General features: G+C 36.6%; 1 protein-coding gene and 1 non-coding gene across 8 annotated transcripts in view; both read left to right on the plus strand.

Moving 5' to 3' along the window:
* Positions 1-17,879, plus strand: part of LOC129484879 (tRNA-dihydrouridine(20a/20b) synthase [NAD(P)+]-like) — a 59,094-nt gene that overhangs the window by 38,278 nt on the left and 2,937 nt on the right. For 4 of the 7 annotated variants that reach the window (XM_055283629.2, XM_055283628.2, XM_055283634.2 and 1 more), the window contains exon 7: positions 10,750-10,850. In XM_055283629.2, coding sequence (XP_055139604.1) covers positions 10,750-10,850 — 101 coding nt within the window. Of the gene's footprint in view, positions 1-10,749; positions 10,851-15,746; positions 16,844-17,879 lie in introns of those variants that run through there. The other 3 variants (XM_063642103.1, XM_063642111.1, XM_063642112.1) reach the window with 1 other exon arrangement.
* LOC129485616 (small nucleolar RNA U109) lies at positions 875-1,017 on the plus strand. The gene has a single exon (XR_008658746.1). It is a non-coding gene; the product is annotated as a small nucleolar RNA U109 (small nucleolar RNA).

Raw genomic sequence — 17,879 nt, forward strand, 5'->3', positions numbered from 1 at the left:
GTGTTAAGGTGACAAGGCTTAAGAAAGATTTAGGAAGAGATCTTACATTTGAAAATTGAGTAAAAAAAAGCAATGTTTTTTTTTTTTAGAGGAAAATAGGGGGTTTTCCATATGAATTTTCTTATCCTTTGTGTTACTTAAATTCAAGTGAAACATTTTCTCCCAAGCGTATTAGTGGAAACAAAACGTAAATACAAATGTTTATTTAAGCTAGTTAGCCCCAAATTTAAAAAGTGGCATTCTGAAGGCAGCTACTAAGAACCCTCTATCAGTAGTGGCAAACACCTTCAGTTTTTAACCTCCAACTTCTGTTTTGACCAGAGTTTGTAAACTATTACCGTTGCTTCTGTGCAGTAATATCACCCTAGCACAGACATTGCATTTAGTGGAGAAACCTTCTGATGTCCAAGGAGATTGGCTTTTTTCTAGGAAAACTACTTATTTTCATAAATGAATACCTTCCTTTGCTCTTTTTTTTTTTTTTTTTTTTTTTTTTTTTGAGATGGAGTCTCACTCTGTCACCCAGGCTGGAGTGCAGTGGTGGGATCTGGCTCACTGCAAGCTCGGCCTCCCGGGTTCACACCATTCTCCTGCCTCAGCCTCCCAAGTAGCTAGGACTACAGGCACCTGCCACCACACCTGGCTAATTTTTTTGTTATTTTTAGTAGAGATGGGATTTCACCATGTTAGCCAGGATGGTCTCAATCTCCTGACCTCATGATCTGCCCATGTCGGCCTCCCAAAGTGCCGGGATTACAGGCGTGAGCCACCGTGCCCATTCTCCTTTATTCTTATAACTAGAAATATGTAGCATTCAGTCATTGTATGCATCCAGGCAATGATAGAAGTAAATATCGCTTAAAAAGTGATTGAGCTGCATGTGGAAATGTCTGTTCTTCATTCTTTTAGGAGCAGGAATGCATATAGATATAAAGAAATCCCATATTTTAAAATGAATTCTTAGGGCTGCCAATCTTGTAGTAAAGGTTGAATTAGCAGTATATGTCTCCTACGTAAAGGAAAAGAGAAAACAGTAATTGGGGGAAATTTCTTGACCGTGCCTTTCTTCTCTTTGTTCCTGCTTTCTGTTGTTCCTTGTTTCATCAGCAATTTTTTTTTTTTTTTTTTTGGAGACAGAGTCTCACTGTCGCCCAGGTGGGAGTGCAGTGGCACAGTCATGGCTTACTGCAACCTCGAACTCCTTGACTCATGAGATCCTCCCGCCTCAGCCTCCTGAGTAGCTGGGACTACACACGTGCACCACCATGCCTGCCTAATTTTTTAAATTTTTTGTAGAGACAGGGTCTCGCTTTGCTACTTAGTCTGGTCTTGAACTTCTGGCTTCAAGCCCTTCCTCCTCAGCCTCCAAAAACGCTGGGATTACAGGCATGAACTGCTGTGCCTGAGCCTCAGCAATATTAAAAGAACTTTTCAGGTAATTCAGTCATTGTAAAGTCATTTAATGTGGAGCATAATTAACACTTTCCTTAAAAAGTGTGCCTCTTGAGGATAAAGCAAACTTTAAATAAATTTCTTAAAGCATATACTAACAATCAGAAACTGAGTGTAAAGACCTATTATGGGTATCTAAGTATTAGCAGCATGCAATAGAGATACTAGATTTGGACCAGGAAACAGAACCCTTAGTCCCCTACTTAAAATAATGATAATTCAACTCTCTTCCTGGATAAATGCTTTCATATCACCTTGACTTACCTTGAACAAGACTAAAATTACCTTTTACAGACCAACTTTAATACCCTTGAAGATGTTAAGTTTTTTTTACTTTTTATTGCCAGTTAACATAGGGACCAGATAGTGAAAAATAGCTGAAGTGCTTTTCCAGAGAAATTGGAGATCAAGACAAGGTAGAAAATTACAGGGGAATTGCTGTTCTGTATACCCAAAACCCTAAATTCCTGCCTCTTCAGTGTTAAGAATAAGACATAAGCTTTGTATACAAGTTTAAAGCCATAGGATTTCCAGTTTCTTACAAATGAACCATATATTCATCTAAAAATAAATTCTGAAAGTTTACTCTCAGCATGTTTTACAGTTGTAAATTTTTGTGGACATGAACTCAGTTATCTTTTACCTACAGTTATATCAAAGCCACTAGCTTATTTAAAAATTATTAATGCTTAAAAACAGTTTGCTGTTTTTGGTCATATTTTTTTTTGGTTTTCGTTTTGTTTTTTGCTTTGTTGCCTTTTAATGCACTTTCGTTATTTAAATAAGTAAAAAACATATCATTTGTTTTCATGTCTGGAAGTTTCTGCTTCTTTGACACCTTTGTCCCTTCTTGTATCAACTGAAAAAAAAAACTGTATTAAGAAAGTATAGTTTATTTGATGGTTGTGCCAATAGGCAATATATAATTAACAGTATTTTAATTATTTAAAGCAAATAAAACTCATGACCAATCGTTTTAGTTAGGTAAATAAAGGATTTATTAGTATTTATTAGTTCATCTCTGTGTGATCTTCACATATTGATGTTATTGTCAAAACAGAAAAAAGGGTTTGCTTGCTATTGGAGTTCTTTTCTTGGACTAATATATAATGGTGATATTGCATCCTGTTTGGTTCCCTGTTACATTCGCATTTAGTTGTGATGTTTCCCTTTCCTGTGAGCTTCTTATCTGTTATCAAGGCCTATACTCATAAACTATGTGTCTTTCAGTAACCAGGAGGAATAGCTATAGGGAAGATATTAAGACAGAAATTCAAAGATACCTTATATATTATTCATAGTACTAGCAAACATAACAATGTCTACCCTTAGAAAAGCTTTTATAATCTCTACAGAGGGACATTAAAGTAAGAGAAAACAGTTTCTTCTCAGAAGAGCTTGTAGTCCAGATGGTGAACCAAACATATGTACATAAAGGGATTCATTTCCTCCCCAGTGTGAAACATGGGCTAGTCTACCAAAAACATGAGTGGAGAGTGCTAAATGCATACTGAATCAAGGAATGTTCCAGGTGATAAAGATGTAATCAAGCACAATTCTCTAAATGTGTTGATGGACATAGAATGGCAGAAAAATGAGTGAAATGATACTACGGTTCTGAGTGAGAAGAGCAAAGCAAAAAGCAGAGTGGTCTGTTAGAAGTCGATGTGTCACACTAGGCGCAGTGAATGATAATGCTGTATGGTTGAGGGGTCCATTGATGTAGCCCCTAAAAGATCGAAGGAGATAATTACTTTGAATGCCTTGGTGTTCTTTTCTACTGTCTTATTCCATACCTAGATATGCATGTTTACTACAATCCTTCATGGTAAATACTTTTCTAAGTATTCAGCTTTTGGCAGGTTCATGTTTATGGCCAAGTGAGGTACAGAATTAACTGGACAACTCTAGTTTTAAAACACTTTCAATTAGGAAAAAACACTAAACTATTAATAGTCGTTTTCCTTAGCATGTACAACAAATGACTTTTTCTTAGAGTTTAAATTATTTTCTACAATGAATTTCTTTTGCTTAATGAAAAAGATAGCTTTTTATTGTAAAAATAATTTAAAAATAAAAATAAAAAACCTCTTCCAAATATCCAGGTAATCTAGGGCGGTAGTTTTTTGACTTGAATTATCTAATTAATTGGCCGTATTCCAACTTTACTTTGTTGGTAGACCCTAAATATTAGAAGCTGTTCATATAGCTTTTGCTAAGTTATATGAATTACATTGCAAAATCTGAGGATACACTGGGTAATCTTGGTGAAGTCATTGACTCTTTTTAGGCATAGTTTTCTCTTTTGTAAAATGAAGGACTGAACTAGTTAAACTTTAATGTCTATTATATAGCTCCAAATGATGTAATTAAGCAAAACTGACTATCAAGAACTATTTTCATCGTTGGCTTTTTGACCCTTCAAATTATATTTATTTTTCATTAGAAAAATCTTTTCACAGTAACTTCCCTTTCTCCAAACTTAGTAAGTTCAGCAGGTGATTAATTAAGCCATATTCTTCACTTTTGAAGAATGTTTCATGCAATCTTAGGATCTTTAGGACAGGATCTGGCAGGTTTTATGCATCTGTTAGCTCACAACACAAGTGTGCTATGTGAAATGAGGCCACAAGTCTTAAATGTAGGGCATTGGGAGAAGAGAGGATATGCCAGTAAACAGAACCAATTCTCATTAGTGTTAGAGCGTGGCTGTTTGTTTAGAACATTTATGAGAACCATTGATATGGAATAATAAAACTTTGCAGAAGAAATGATTTGAGTAAAGAAATTAGCATGTTCTTTTCATTATAATTATGTTAGGGAAATAAAAAATGGAACTAGATCTCTAGAGGTCTTCCCAGCTCTGAGAGCCTTTGTTATAAAGGGAGTATTATCTGGAGCACCTTTTACTTTTTTTTATTTTATCAAAGTTTTACATATACATATTTTTAAAGCAAAATAGTAACACAAGGCTTATAATGAAAAAGAGCAGTCTCCTGAGGCCCTATCCCCAGAAGCAACTACATTCAACTCCTTTAGAAATGTCCTCTGAGGCCGGGCGCAGTGGCTCACGCCTGTAATCCCAGCACTTTGGGAGGCCGAGGCAGGTGGATCATTTGAGCTCAGGAGTTTGAGACCAGCCTGGCCAAATATGATGAAACGCTGTCTCTACTAAAAATATAAAAATTAAGTGGATGGTAGTGGCACGTGCCTGTAATCCCCACTACCCGGGAGGCTGAGGCAGAAGAATCGCTTGAGCCTGGGAGGCACAGGTTGCAGTGATCCAAGATAGTGCCACTGTACTCCAGTCTGGGCAGCAGAGTAAGACCCTGTCTCAAAAAAAAAAGTTCTCTGATATGTGTCTCCAGGTTTCTAAATGCAATGTTTAGGTAGTTTTTTCTTGATCTTTCAGTATGGGATATTATCTTTGACTTTGTTATAGGGAAGACGAGGACTTAGATCTCTTATCTCACTCAGTTTCCCTCCTGGCTCCTCATACCTCCCATCCCCCTCCATCCTTTCAATTTAAATATAACTTTTACTATATCATATTACAACTATATATTCATCATCATTATGAGGATTTCCTTCGCCTCTTTCGTGTATTGATACCCTCTTTCCTTGATTCCATGTTTTCTTTTTTTTTCTTTTTTTTTTTTTTCTGAGACAGATTATCCCTTTGTAGTGCAGGCTGGAGTGCAGTGGCATGATCTTGGCTCACTGCAGCCTCTGCCCCCCGGCTCCCGGTTTCAGCAATTCTCCTGCTTTAGCCTCCCGAGCAGCTGGGATTACAGGCACACACCACCATGCCCAGTTAATTTTTGTATTTTTAGTAGAGACGGGGTTTCACCATGTTGGCCAGGCTGGTCTTGAAATCCTGACCTCGTGATCCGCCTGCCTCGGCCTCCCAAAGTGCTGGAATTACAGGTGTGAGCCACTGTGCCTGGCCTGGATTCCATGTTTTCTACTTTTGTATAGGTTTTGAAAGTCACAGAGGTAATGTGGCAGTTTTAATCACATTGTATCAAGAGTACATATTAACATAACTTACCAGTTTTGATGTTGACCTTGATCACCTGGCTAAAATAGTGCTTGTCTAGTTTCTGAACTGTAAAGTTCCTCTTTTCCCTCCTTTTTCCATACTGTAATCTTTGTGAATCACTGTTCACAGTCCACACTTCAGAAATGGGGATCAGTGTGCAAATGAGTGGATTAAAAAAAAGAAAAAAAAGAAGAAAGGGAATTTACACTCAACCTCCTTGCAAGTAGAGTATCTGTGTAAATTGTTTGGAATTCTTCTACATAGATTTGTCTGTTCTCTACCATTTGTTTGTCAGTATGGACTTATAGGTATTTATTTTATAATTTGGGTTATAATTTAATACTACTTTAGTTTATTGTTCAGGTTGTCCAGCTTTCACCATTGGGAGCTCTTTCATTTGGCTCCTGTGTCCCTTTGACACATTTCCATTTTTAGATATTTGTTTGTTTGTTTGTTTCATTTTTGGAGCACTTCCTTACTTTCTGGTATTACAAGATACTCTAGGCTTATCTTGCACATTTCCTGCCCCATTCTTAGAATCAATGTTTAGGGTTTTTTTTAATTGGGCTGGATTCTGTGGTACTATTTATTTATATTTTATTTTTGATTCTGGAGTAGTATGAGATAATTCGTAACATGAGTATATTTTCATCAAAATATTTCAAGAATGGTCTGTTTGCTTTGTTTTGGCTATCCTGAGTATTTTGGTTTTTGATTGAAGATGTTTTTATCTTGTTTCAACCAAGATTCCTATCAGGTGACTAAAGTAACACTTTGTATTGTTCACCTGACATTTATCATTTCCAAGTGAACTGTTTACACACAAGTGAATTTTTCAAATGCTTAAAGCTTACACTTTTCATTTATTCATTCTTTCATTCCTTCAAGGAGCATATTTTAAGCACTTACCAATACTAGGCAATATGCGAGGTACTCAAACAGACAGATAAGACACAGCTCTGTTTCTTGAGTAGTCTATAGTCTAGTAAGGGCATAGTTGCCCTTCAATTCAATACATGCTATGGTGAAACTTGAGTTGTAGTAGAAGCCAACACTGGAGATCGACACTTTCTTGACATTTTAAAGGATGACATTAATTAGCCAGATGAAGTAGGAGGAGATGGACAAGATGTTATAACAAAAATGAGCAGCATGTAACCAAAGGAGTATGGCACTTTTGAGGTACTACAAGGAGCTCAAGGCAACTGGAGTTGGAACCAGTGAAGAGAGTTGAGCAGTAGGCTTAGAAGCCATCCTGAAGGGCCTCATATGCCATGTTTGTATGTTAACATTTTCAGGGCACTCTTAGAGGGTTTTTAGGCACGAGAGCAATCACTTTGACAGCATTATAGACAATGGATTAAAGTAGCCGGGAAACTACGTGAGAAATCCACTTAATAATCTAATCTGGAAATGAGGACAGTGGTCACAGAGCTGGAGTGGAAGGTATGGATTGGAGAGCTATAAAGGAACTTTATAGCTATCAACAAACTTTATCAACAGATGGGTTTGAGGTTAAAAGAGATTAGGTGTTGATTGAAGTGATTAATAAAACGTAAACCTTTACTTACACAGACTTGACAATATAGGCGTGTACAAAAGAATGACAATATAATTAAACCACAATTTATGTCCTTACTGAACAGAAGTTTGTGTGTCTACTTTCCAAGTATCTTGGAAGCATTACTATAGATTAACAATCCAATAAGTGGTCATTGGCAAAGGAGTAGTACATGTGAGGATTAAATACTGAATAGCTCCAGGGTATCACACTCTTGAATTCTCAAAAAGAGAACCAAATAAATTGGAAAGAAACCAACACTAGACATATGGAAATTTTTCAAATAAAATATGTTTTCCTCTGGCTCAATCCTTACAGCTATTGTACAACAGTCCAACTTTAGCTGTCATGCCAATGCCTCTAAAAACTTCCGTTTCCTGGCAGAGCTTTACTGGCAGTATTTGTTATCTCTGGTGGAAATCACAGTGATACAATACATTTACACGGTACATTAGTCTCACCAGCTCCTCCCACTTTTGCAAATAGTTCCATAAGTGAGTGTTTGACACTTGGAAAGACAATAAATATTTTTGCTATGTGTCACTGTAACATTAGTTGAAGTTATTTTCTATATTAATAAATGATGCATGTGCCTTTAAAAATATCTAATGGACCATAACCTAGGACATAACAGTCTCTTATTGAATCTAGCCAGTATTCTTAGGAAATATCTCAGTATTTCCATAAAGCCACTGGCAAGTGATAGCAGCCCATTTTTGCAGTTAAGAATATTGCAATAGCAACTTAGATCTATCATCTAAAGCTTCCTTGTCCAATAATATTTTTCTTATATATGCTGTTTCCAAAATAATATGGCTCAAAATAAAATAAGCATATTCACATGTCAGATAACAAGTTTATATAATCCCTTGGTTACACATGCAGTTGCAAAAGGAGGTGGAAGGCATCCAAAACACAATAATTTTTATAAAATGAGATAAAGGACTAGGAAACAGTCCAAGATGTGTCTAGACAATAATAGCCTCCCCTAATTAGAGTGATAGTATTCATTAGATTTATTAATATCCACTGAAATACAAAATGAAATAAGAAACACAGTTTAAACCTTGGCTTAATAAGTGGCAGAAAAACAGTATTTGTCTGCATTTGTTCCATTAATAGCTTTATACCAGTAGTAACCAGAAGAAACTCCTAGATAGGCTGTACAAGTGGTTTTCTAGCATCTTTTAAAAAGGAACTACTGGGTTGATATCTAAGGTATATTAAATTTATTAAATAACTTATTAATGTCAGAAATTCAAGTATAAATCATTTTTAACATTAAGACCAACTCCTGTTCATTACAAGCGCCTGACCAACTGTCTTAATAGAAAGTACTCTAAACTCAGTAGCTTATAAACAACAGAAATTTATTTCTCATAGTTCTGGTGGCTAAGAAGTCTGAGATCAAGGCCCCAATAAATTAGGCCTCTGATGAGGGCCTGTTTCGTGATTCATAGATGGTACCATCTTGCTATATTCTCACATAATGGAAAGGGAAAGGCAGCTCTCTGGGGCCTCTTTTTATTAGTGCACGAATCCCATTAATGAGGGTCCCACCCTTATGACCTAATCACTCCCCAGCCACGCCTCCCAATACGATCACATTGGTAATTAGGTTTCAACATATGAATTTTGTGGAGAGACAAGCATTCGGACCATAACAACAACATTCTTAAAACTACCATTGTAGGCCAAGGGCAGTGGCTCACAACTGTAATCCCAGCATTTTGGGAGTCTGAAGTGAGAGAATTGCTTGAGGCCAGGAGTTCAAGACCTGCCTGGGCAACATAGTGAGAACTCATCTCTACAAAAAATTTAAAAATTGGCTGGAGTGGTAGAGCAAGATGTTGTCTCAAAAAAAAATAAACACCATTGCAGGCTAGTCAGCCACTATTAGGTTGTGGAATCTACTGTGTATTTTATATACCAGAAATCCAGGATCTTAAACTTTTTTGCTGAGTTCTGAAGATACCACCACCATGCATCATATTTTCAAGTAGCCTCTAGGAAATGCCTTGTAGAACCCAAATTGAAAACTAACATATAACTCTTTATGTTGTGAAGGTGGTCCTAATGAAATCTAACCATCCCCTAAAGTGTCTTCCATACCTGACTCGTACCTTTAGCAAGTGACATCACATTAAATTTGTCAAAATCAGTCTTTAATACCTTATTTAGAATTATGCAGCTATAGAAGGAACATGGAGGAAATTATAGAACTGTGCTGCCCAATATGGCTAGCCACTAGCTACATGTGGCTGTTTAAATTTAATTAAACTTAAATTGAAAATATAAGTCCTCACTTAAACTAGCCGCACTTAAAGTTCACAATAGCCACATTTAAGTAGTGGCTACTGTATCGACAACACAGATATAGAACTATGTAGAACATTTGACAATACTGTCTGGAAAGTACTGATACAAAAAGCACTTTAGTTGATAATGGCTTATATATTGATATAAAAATGCCTATATGATGACTTCTCAAGAGAAAAGATTGTTTGTAACTGGAACCTATAATTTTATTTCATTGTGCCAGAAAAGTAGCTTTTAAATTTATAAATTCTACTTGTTTCCCTTAAACTCCTACCCTAAAAGACTTCCAAATGTAGAACTTCTGAAGGCTACATGTGATATAGAGCTACTTCAGGATTCCCAGAGTTTGGAAAAATGACTTCTGAAAGCACTATATGAGATAAAAGTTTCAAGTATGACAACTTTAATTTTTCTAACCCATTTTGTACTGCTCTTCTACATATTTTGCTCATTAGCACCTTCTTCACAATGTATTGTTATATATATATTTATTTTACTTCTATCTAAGGCCATGAATCTGCTGACATATGACTTGTAGCTCCTTGGTAGGCAAAGGTCAATATATAGTAATTCTTGTGTGCCATTATCTTGAGGAGCAGGATGTTTGCATAGACTAAATTGTCTTCCTATATATTGCTGCTTTAGTTACAAAGGTTACAATTGTAAGTATAAAATGGAAAAACCAGTGAGGGACAGAGAAACTCTGGATGTAATGGGCCTCTGGATGCCCTGAGAAGATTTAATATCACTTATATTCATATGCAAGTGGATGCATGACCTGAATTTATTCATGAGGAAACATCAGACAAAAACAAAGTGAAGAACATTCTATCTAAAAAGTGGACTGTATTCTTTAAAATGTCAGTGTCATGAAAGATGGGGAGAAGAGGGCTGTGGTAATGGTGGGGAATCATTCCAGATTAAAAGAAATTAAAGAGATACGATAACTAAATGCAATGTGTGATCTAGCACTGTATCCTGGACTAGCAGTGGAGAAAATGCTAAAAGGACATGATTAAGACAGTTCCAAAAATTGGCATATGGATGATAAATTAAATTTAAAGTATTGTATTCATATTGTTTCCTAAATTTGGTGACTATATTATGGTTGTGTTAGCTAATATCTTGTTTCTGGGAAGTACATTCACAGAAATGTATTAAAGAGTAGAGGGGCATGATGCCTGCACCTTATTCTCAAATGAGTCAAGAAAATAATAGTGTGTGTGAAGAGAGAGAATATGATAACAAATGTAGCACAATGTTAACAGTGGATTTGAGTGAAGACTATACAGGAGTTCTCTATTTAAGTCTTGTAACTTTTCTATAAATTTGAAATTATTTTGAAATAAAAATAAAACTATTTGATTTTTTCTAGCCCTTTCTAAGGCACAAAATGATGTGATGGAAATGAAGATGCAGTCAGAGAGACTTTCGAAAGAATATGATCAACTCCTGAAAGAACACTCTGAACTTCAGGTGGGTGTGACATGCACTTTATGCGCCTAAATGTTTTGAAATAGTAATTACCTAAGTAAATTATTTGGGTTATTTGTCCTTAACTAGTCAAGATGACGTACTTAATCCTGGCTTTGTTAAACGATTTAAAGAAGCCAGATTTTTACCTAGAGGGTGAAGATTAGGACATTGCAGGAAAATACAAGATAATTTTAAGGAATTGCTGACGTGCATACTTACAGCATTCCAGTTTTGGTGAATTTTTAAGCAAAAGAATTAAGCCACAAAAATGGCAGCATTGGAAAACAGACTGGTTCTAGAAAAGATGAGTTTTGCTCTTTGGGATATTTGCCATATTCATGCCAAAATGAGGCCAGAATTTCAAGTTCCACATCACACTACTCTTGTCTCAGTGTTTTAGACATATTAGGACAAGACTTTAGCATTCACATTTATTATTTACCTCCAAATGTTGATTTGAAAGATGGAAATGGGAAAAAAATGTTTCATTGTTAAAGCCACAAAGTCAGATCTGGGCTATCTAGGTTTTCTTTCTCTTTCTCTCTAATTCAATAAAAGAAGCGTTCATCCCTGTTAGGCCTGTCTTTCCTCCCTCCCTTCTGCTGCCAGCCAGTAACCTGAATTGATTTCCCAGACATGCTTTGATCAATTGGGGAAGAGACCATTCCAGAGACAGCCCTGGCCTTCCCTCCCAGTTTCTCCCAAGACAGACTGGTTGGGCTTGTCTTCAAAATTTGGCAGCCTTTGTGGCTTTCAGTCAGGGCTTTTTACAAATGATAGCTTTTTATTTCACTGTACACATTTCCCTGCATCTTAATGGTCATGGTATCTCCAAGGCTCAGCACTGTTCCTGGCACAAGGCAAACAGACACTATACTCATAGACTTTGTAGTCAGACCTACCTGGAATACCTACCTATACCTGGCTGCATGCTAGGTTTTTTATCTTAGGCAGGTTACAGCATCCCTTTGGGGCTCACTTCTTTCATCTATAAAATTGAAACAATAATGATGCCTGGCTCACTGGATTGTTAAGAGAACTAAATAAAATGTGTAGGTTTTTTAGCCCTATGCCTAGCTGACAGTAAACACTCAAGAAATGATAGCTATTATCATCATCATCTGTATTACTTCCTCTGTAGGAATTTTGCTGAAAGAATGACTTATTCTCAACCAACCACTTTGTCCTCGGTTTAGAGCCAGTGATTAAGTAATCCAAAGCACATGTTTATAATCTGATAGTCCCAGTTGGTTTGCATGTTTGGTTTAACTAGCCTACTTTGACAATAGCAAAAGACAGGGTAGCCAGAGAAGGGTGAGTACCCTGTATGCTCCAATCCCAGGACACTGAGGGCTCAATTCACATGGCCTGGAGCAGATAGGTAGATTGTCAGCAAGACCACTCCTTCCCCATCTCGAAAATAGAGACCCTAAAATGCTGACCTCATCGGGGCATGATGATTATTCTGTGGTATCTTTCAAGGTCCACCTTGGAAAGTGAAGAAGTCACTTCAGAGACCTCTTGCCTAGAAATACAACATTTTCTCCCTATTTGTGAGATTAGGGTTTACTCAACCAGGTTGAGTATCAACATTAATGGACTCTGCCATGATGTCAGACATGCTTAGATCTTTGAATGGAGAAAGGAAAACCAGAAGTATGCCTTCAATTTCTTATGGCCAGTGTCCATTGTTGAATGTGTCCATTGTTGAATGTTTCCATTGTTGAATGTCTCCATTGTGGTAACAGCCATTGGTTCTCTTAATTCTGAAGAATATATATAACAGTGAGATTTCCTCAACCCATTTCTTCCCCACAAAAAAGCCACAGTCAGCCTGGAGCTGCTGCGTTCTTGGTAAAGGAAGTAGCAAGCTTTTAAGAGTGATTCCTGGCTGAGTGTGGTGGCTCACACCTTTCTTTAATCCCAGCACTTTGGAAGGCTGAGGCGGGCGGATCACGAGGTCAGGAGATCAAGACCATCCTGGCTAACACGGTGAAACCCTGTCTCTACTAAAAATACAAAAAATTAGCCAGGCACGGTGGCAAGTGCCTGTAATCCCATCTACTCGGGAGGCTGAGGCAGGAGAATCACTTGAACCTGGGAGGCAGAGGTTGCAGTGAGCCGAGATCGTGCTTTTGCACTCCAGCCTGGGTGACAGAGCGAGACTCCCATCTCAAAAAAAAAAAAAAAAAAAAATAGTGATTCCTTCCGAAGAAAATAGTTTTTATACCTGTTTCTGTGGAAAAGACCCCATCCCAGATTATGTCAGACACCATGCCGAGAGTAGGGCCTTGTTTGATAGCACTTTAGGACTTGATCTAATTTCTGCTTGTATCCAGTTTTTGAAATATTTAATATATGACATTTGTTGAGAGTATGCTCTGGACTAAGCACTTGGCCAAGGGCTTCATATATGTTGTTTTGTTTACTCTCCATGACAGCTCAATAATTGAAACTATTTTAATATCCCTATTTTGTGAATGAGGAAACTGAGACGCAGAGATGTTATATAATTTATCCAAAGTAACTAGAAAGTGATAGCATTCAAAGTCAGAGAATCTTTCGCCAGAACCTCCGTCATTAACCACTATGTTCTTTGGCCTTTGCTGGTCATTGGATTGTGTTCTTGGATCCATTCTCCTCTCACCACTGCTTTACTCTGTATCTCTGGGAGGTCCATTTCCAAGGCTCTCTTGCTGTCTGACTCAGTCTGGGCAGGTTTAGCCAGTGGCAGGCACTAGAAGACTGAAGGCAGGAGGAAGGGGAAAGCCAGGGATTTCTTCTACTCTTTCTGCTGTAGAGGCCTTCTCCTTTATGGCTCCAGTTCCTTCCCTCCAGGTCCCACTGGGCAGCTTCTACATACTGGCCTTCGCACCTGGGCTCCATAACCCTCATCCCTCCAGCCCAAGAAGTGGTGGTGGCTTTTCTGCTATTGATAATCCCAGAGGTGCCTTACCACCCTGTTTGCTGTGTGTGTACTTTTTCATCACCTATAAAACCAATTTCCCATGATATCTCTGTTTGAAGGAAAACAAAATCTCAGCTCCATAGTTTACCACTTCTGTAACCCACAGGTGACTCATTTGACATCTATGCTCCTCAGGTACTTTACTACTTAAATAAAGGTTGTAATACCTTATGAAAATTAAACCAGATCCTGTATAAGAAAGCACCTTATATATTTATGATCAAGAATGCTATTTATTATGTCCTGATTGGTTACATTTTTTTTACTTCAGCTACCCACCCCCCCACCATTGTCCAATATGAGACTGTGTGTAAGATTCTCAGATTTAGATATCATTAAGAGCCCCATTTTGTTTGTTTGTTTGTTTTTTGAGACAGTGTCTCACTGTCACCAAGATGAGTTCAGTGGCACAATCTCAGGTCGCTGCAACCTCCACCTCCCCAATTCAATCGATTCTTGTGCCGCAGCCTTCTGAGTCACTGGGACCACAAGTGCATGCCACCATGCACAGCTAAGTTGGGTATTTTTAGTAGAGACAGGGTTTCACCATGTTGGCCAGGCTGGTCTCGAACTCCTGACCTCAAGCGATCCGCCCACCTGGGCCTTCCAAAGTGCTGGGATTATAGGCTCGAGCCACGATGCCCAGCCGAGAACCCTTTTCTTTAACTCTTGTGCTTTAATGTTTGTCTGAGCCCTGCTTGAGAAGCAAAAGATAGTTATAGACCCTCTGTGGTAAAAAGCTGTATCAAATTGTCCTTATGAATTTACTTCCGTTGTCAAACTAATCTTAGATATTGAATTATATTCTAAGGTTCTTTGGAACTAGCTTTCTGAATTTTACATAGTTGACATACTTTCATTGGAACAATCATAAAAGATCGTTAAAATATTAAGGAGACAAAGGTTAAAGAGGGAAATGCTGATTTCTTTACTGTAAATAGATCCCAATTTGCATCTTTTAAATCCTTTTGGATTTCCCCATCTGGTCTCCTCCCTGTTATAGACACTAAATAAATATTAGGAAACAGTCCCTTCAAAACATGTAGTCCTTTCCTTATTTACCCTGCCTCTCTTCTAAAAAAAAGAAAAACAGAACTAACTAGAGATTATTGGCTGCACAAACCCATCAGCACCTGCCAGTTTTTAAATTTCATTTTGGAAAATCAGCCATCACTTAAGGGACTTGTCCATAATAGCTTCATTAAAGCTTTGTTTTTTATCAGAAGGGGCCACATATGTAAACATGTGAAAGTAATTTACCTCCTCTACTCTTGTCTTCTTATTTGATTGCAAAAGTTAACGTTATTAAAGTTGCCATGGAAGCATTAATGTTCAGCCTGAACAAGAGCTTGACGAACTTCTTTATACAAGTGATAACACTCTGCAACCCCATTTTATGAGATGTTTTTCTTCATGTAGACATTTAGTTTCTTAGCACAAGTGATCTCTTAAGATTAATTTCTATTCCATTTTCCTTCAGTTTTAAATGATGTAATATAGTCATCTTTATAACATGATCAGCCAAGTATAATTTGAGAAGTGTTCTGTTGGCAAATATCTGAAGGACAAAACCAAAGCCACCCTAGCTGAGGTTTTTGTCCCTTCCTTCTTTCGTTTGCCAAAAACCTTAATTGGGTTTACAGTAGGGGAATTTTAGAAATCATGTTTTCCTAATATAACCTGTGAAACAAAAGCAAAATAGATTAAGGCAAGGGGGAAAATGAACTTTCCAAGAGTGTTCTTTTTCCTAAGTAAAAACCACAAATTTTGTAGTTTTTAAAATTTTAGACTTTCTCAGTCCTTTTTTTCACATTTAATTATTCTCATAAGTATACATAGAAGAGAGAATGTTTTTTAAAAGTCCTTGTCATGTCTATGAATCTGTTTCTCTTTGCTGTACTACATAAATCATATTTTTTTCCTTACAGGATCATTTAGAAAGAGGCAACAAGAAAAGACTGTGAACTTTATAAAAGACGTTTGCAGTATACTGTGTCAAAATGATAATTTTGTTATGTTAGCCTCTAGAAAATTTAAGTTCAGAAAAATGCACTATGATCAGTTCATAATTTTTTTAATGCCACACATAGGTTGTATTGTAATGGCATTATCAAAATATTTGATGATGTTTGAGATATATTGCAAAGTCTGTATTCCAGCTCTTAAGAAAAATATAAGCATGTTAAATACCATATTTACATATTGATAATGTCACTGGTATATGGTGGCTGTTTACCAACAAAAGGAAAAAATTCATTAACCAGTTACTTCCAAAATTAGAAGTTTTAAGTTGCATGAAACCATTAATAGCCTTGAAAGCTTTGATAAGTTATCAGTAATAATAACCTATTTAATCAGATGATGATGTGTTTGAAAACAGTGTTCAATATCAGCAAATTTGTACACAGGAATGCAAATAAGGATAACTGATAAGCGTTATCCACTGTATTTATAAGGAAGAGTCGGAAAAAACAATGACCTTAGTTTTTTTTAAGCCTGATGATACTATGGTTTACTCTAATAAGATACGCATATTGATAATTATATTTTTGTTACTGTGCCCCTGCACATTTTGGTCTGTTTTTTGTTGATATTTTTATTAATAACACATAATTAGTAACCACTCTACTGTTTCAAGTTAATCTAGTAATAGAGCTTACATATATTTGTATAACTGCTGTACCACTGAACTGAATTTATTTTACAACAGTGTAGAATTCTTGAAAAGTTAACTTAGAACGTATCCAAAAAACAGTATTTCTTTCCCTTGGTTGTGAGAGTAATTATATAAATATTACCTCAAAAGTACATACACTGGTATCACACAGTCTTTCTACAATGTTTCTATATTCTGAAAGCTAAATATTAAGTACTATTTTTCCATTCAAATATTCATTTAGAATTTCCTTTAGAAGATGGCAGTGATTATAATATTAATATGATTTCAGTTGTTCCAGTGTTTAGACATGAAATCATCTTCCTTGTCTCATGAAAACCTAAATATTAAAAAAAGGAAAATACTGGAGTTTTTCTCTTGTCTTTCTTTCGTCATCTGTTTATTATAATTTTAGCACCAACTTCACACCTAGCTAATTTTTTCATCATAAAGTGGATGAAATGAGCAAGTACATAAAAATTTTATTTCAGATAAAAGTCAGGAGTTACTGCTAAAAAACAGACATGTAGGAGACATTCAACAGGAGTAAGAAATGGGAGTTAGACCATATGGGCTGACAACACCATAAATAACAAGAAAAGGGAGTGCTGAAATAGGAGAGAACAGAGCAAATGTTAGCTCAAAGTATAGACTTAGAAATATCAAAGTAAGAGCTATCTGGGTAAATATATAGATATTGAGTGCTTGGAATCCTAGCCTACTATGTGAAAATTAAGTCTAATGTCAGAATAACTTACAGAAAAATAGAAAATGCATGGCTTTAAAATGGGCAGAGTTAAAATCTAATCCCAGCCTTATCGCTTATTTAGCCAGGCTAGCCTAGGCCTCTATTTCCTGGTCTCCAAAATGGGAATAATAAAATTTAGATCAGGATTACTATATAAACTAAAATAATACAGTGATTCTCAAAGTTGTTCAGACTGTATAGCAAGGAAAAAGTCTGGGTGCACTTTGAAGAGCTTGAAGATTTGAAAGATTCCCAAAAAAGCATTTTAAAGTTTACATTTAAGGCACCTTGGACCTCAACCCTCTTAAGTTTACAGGTCTGAAACTTTAGACCTCAAAAGTTTGAGCAGTTTTTCCAAGGCAACATTGATAGTTTCAGGGCCAGGATGTAAGTCTAGAATGTAGGTATCCTGATCCCCCAGATATCGCTCTTCTGTTTATACACAGACCAGCTGTAATTTGCTAAACATAAAATATTGTAGTGTATTAGTCAGCTGTGGCTCCAGTCTGTGCGCTTTACCACCGTGCCCAGCTGTTTCACATGCTATGTTTGTTAGCTTTTCCTAGTACTCTCCTTAATAATGGTGGTGGTTAGCAAATTGTATTATATAAGTAAATATTTATTTCATGGATTGAGTTATGTTGCATATTAAATTAC

Source organism: Symphalangus syndactylus, chromosome 6, assembly GCF_028878055.3.
Source record: "Symphalangus syndactylus isolate Jambi chromosome 6, NHGRI_mSymSyn1-v2.1_pri, whole genome shotgun sequence".
Classification (NCBI taxonomy): domain Eukaryota; kingdom Metazoa; phylum Chordata; class Mammalia; order Primates; family Hylobatidae; genus Symphalangus; species Symphalangus syndactylus.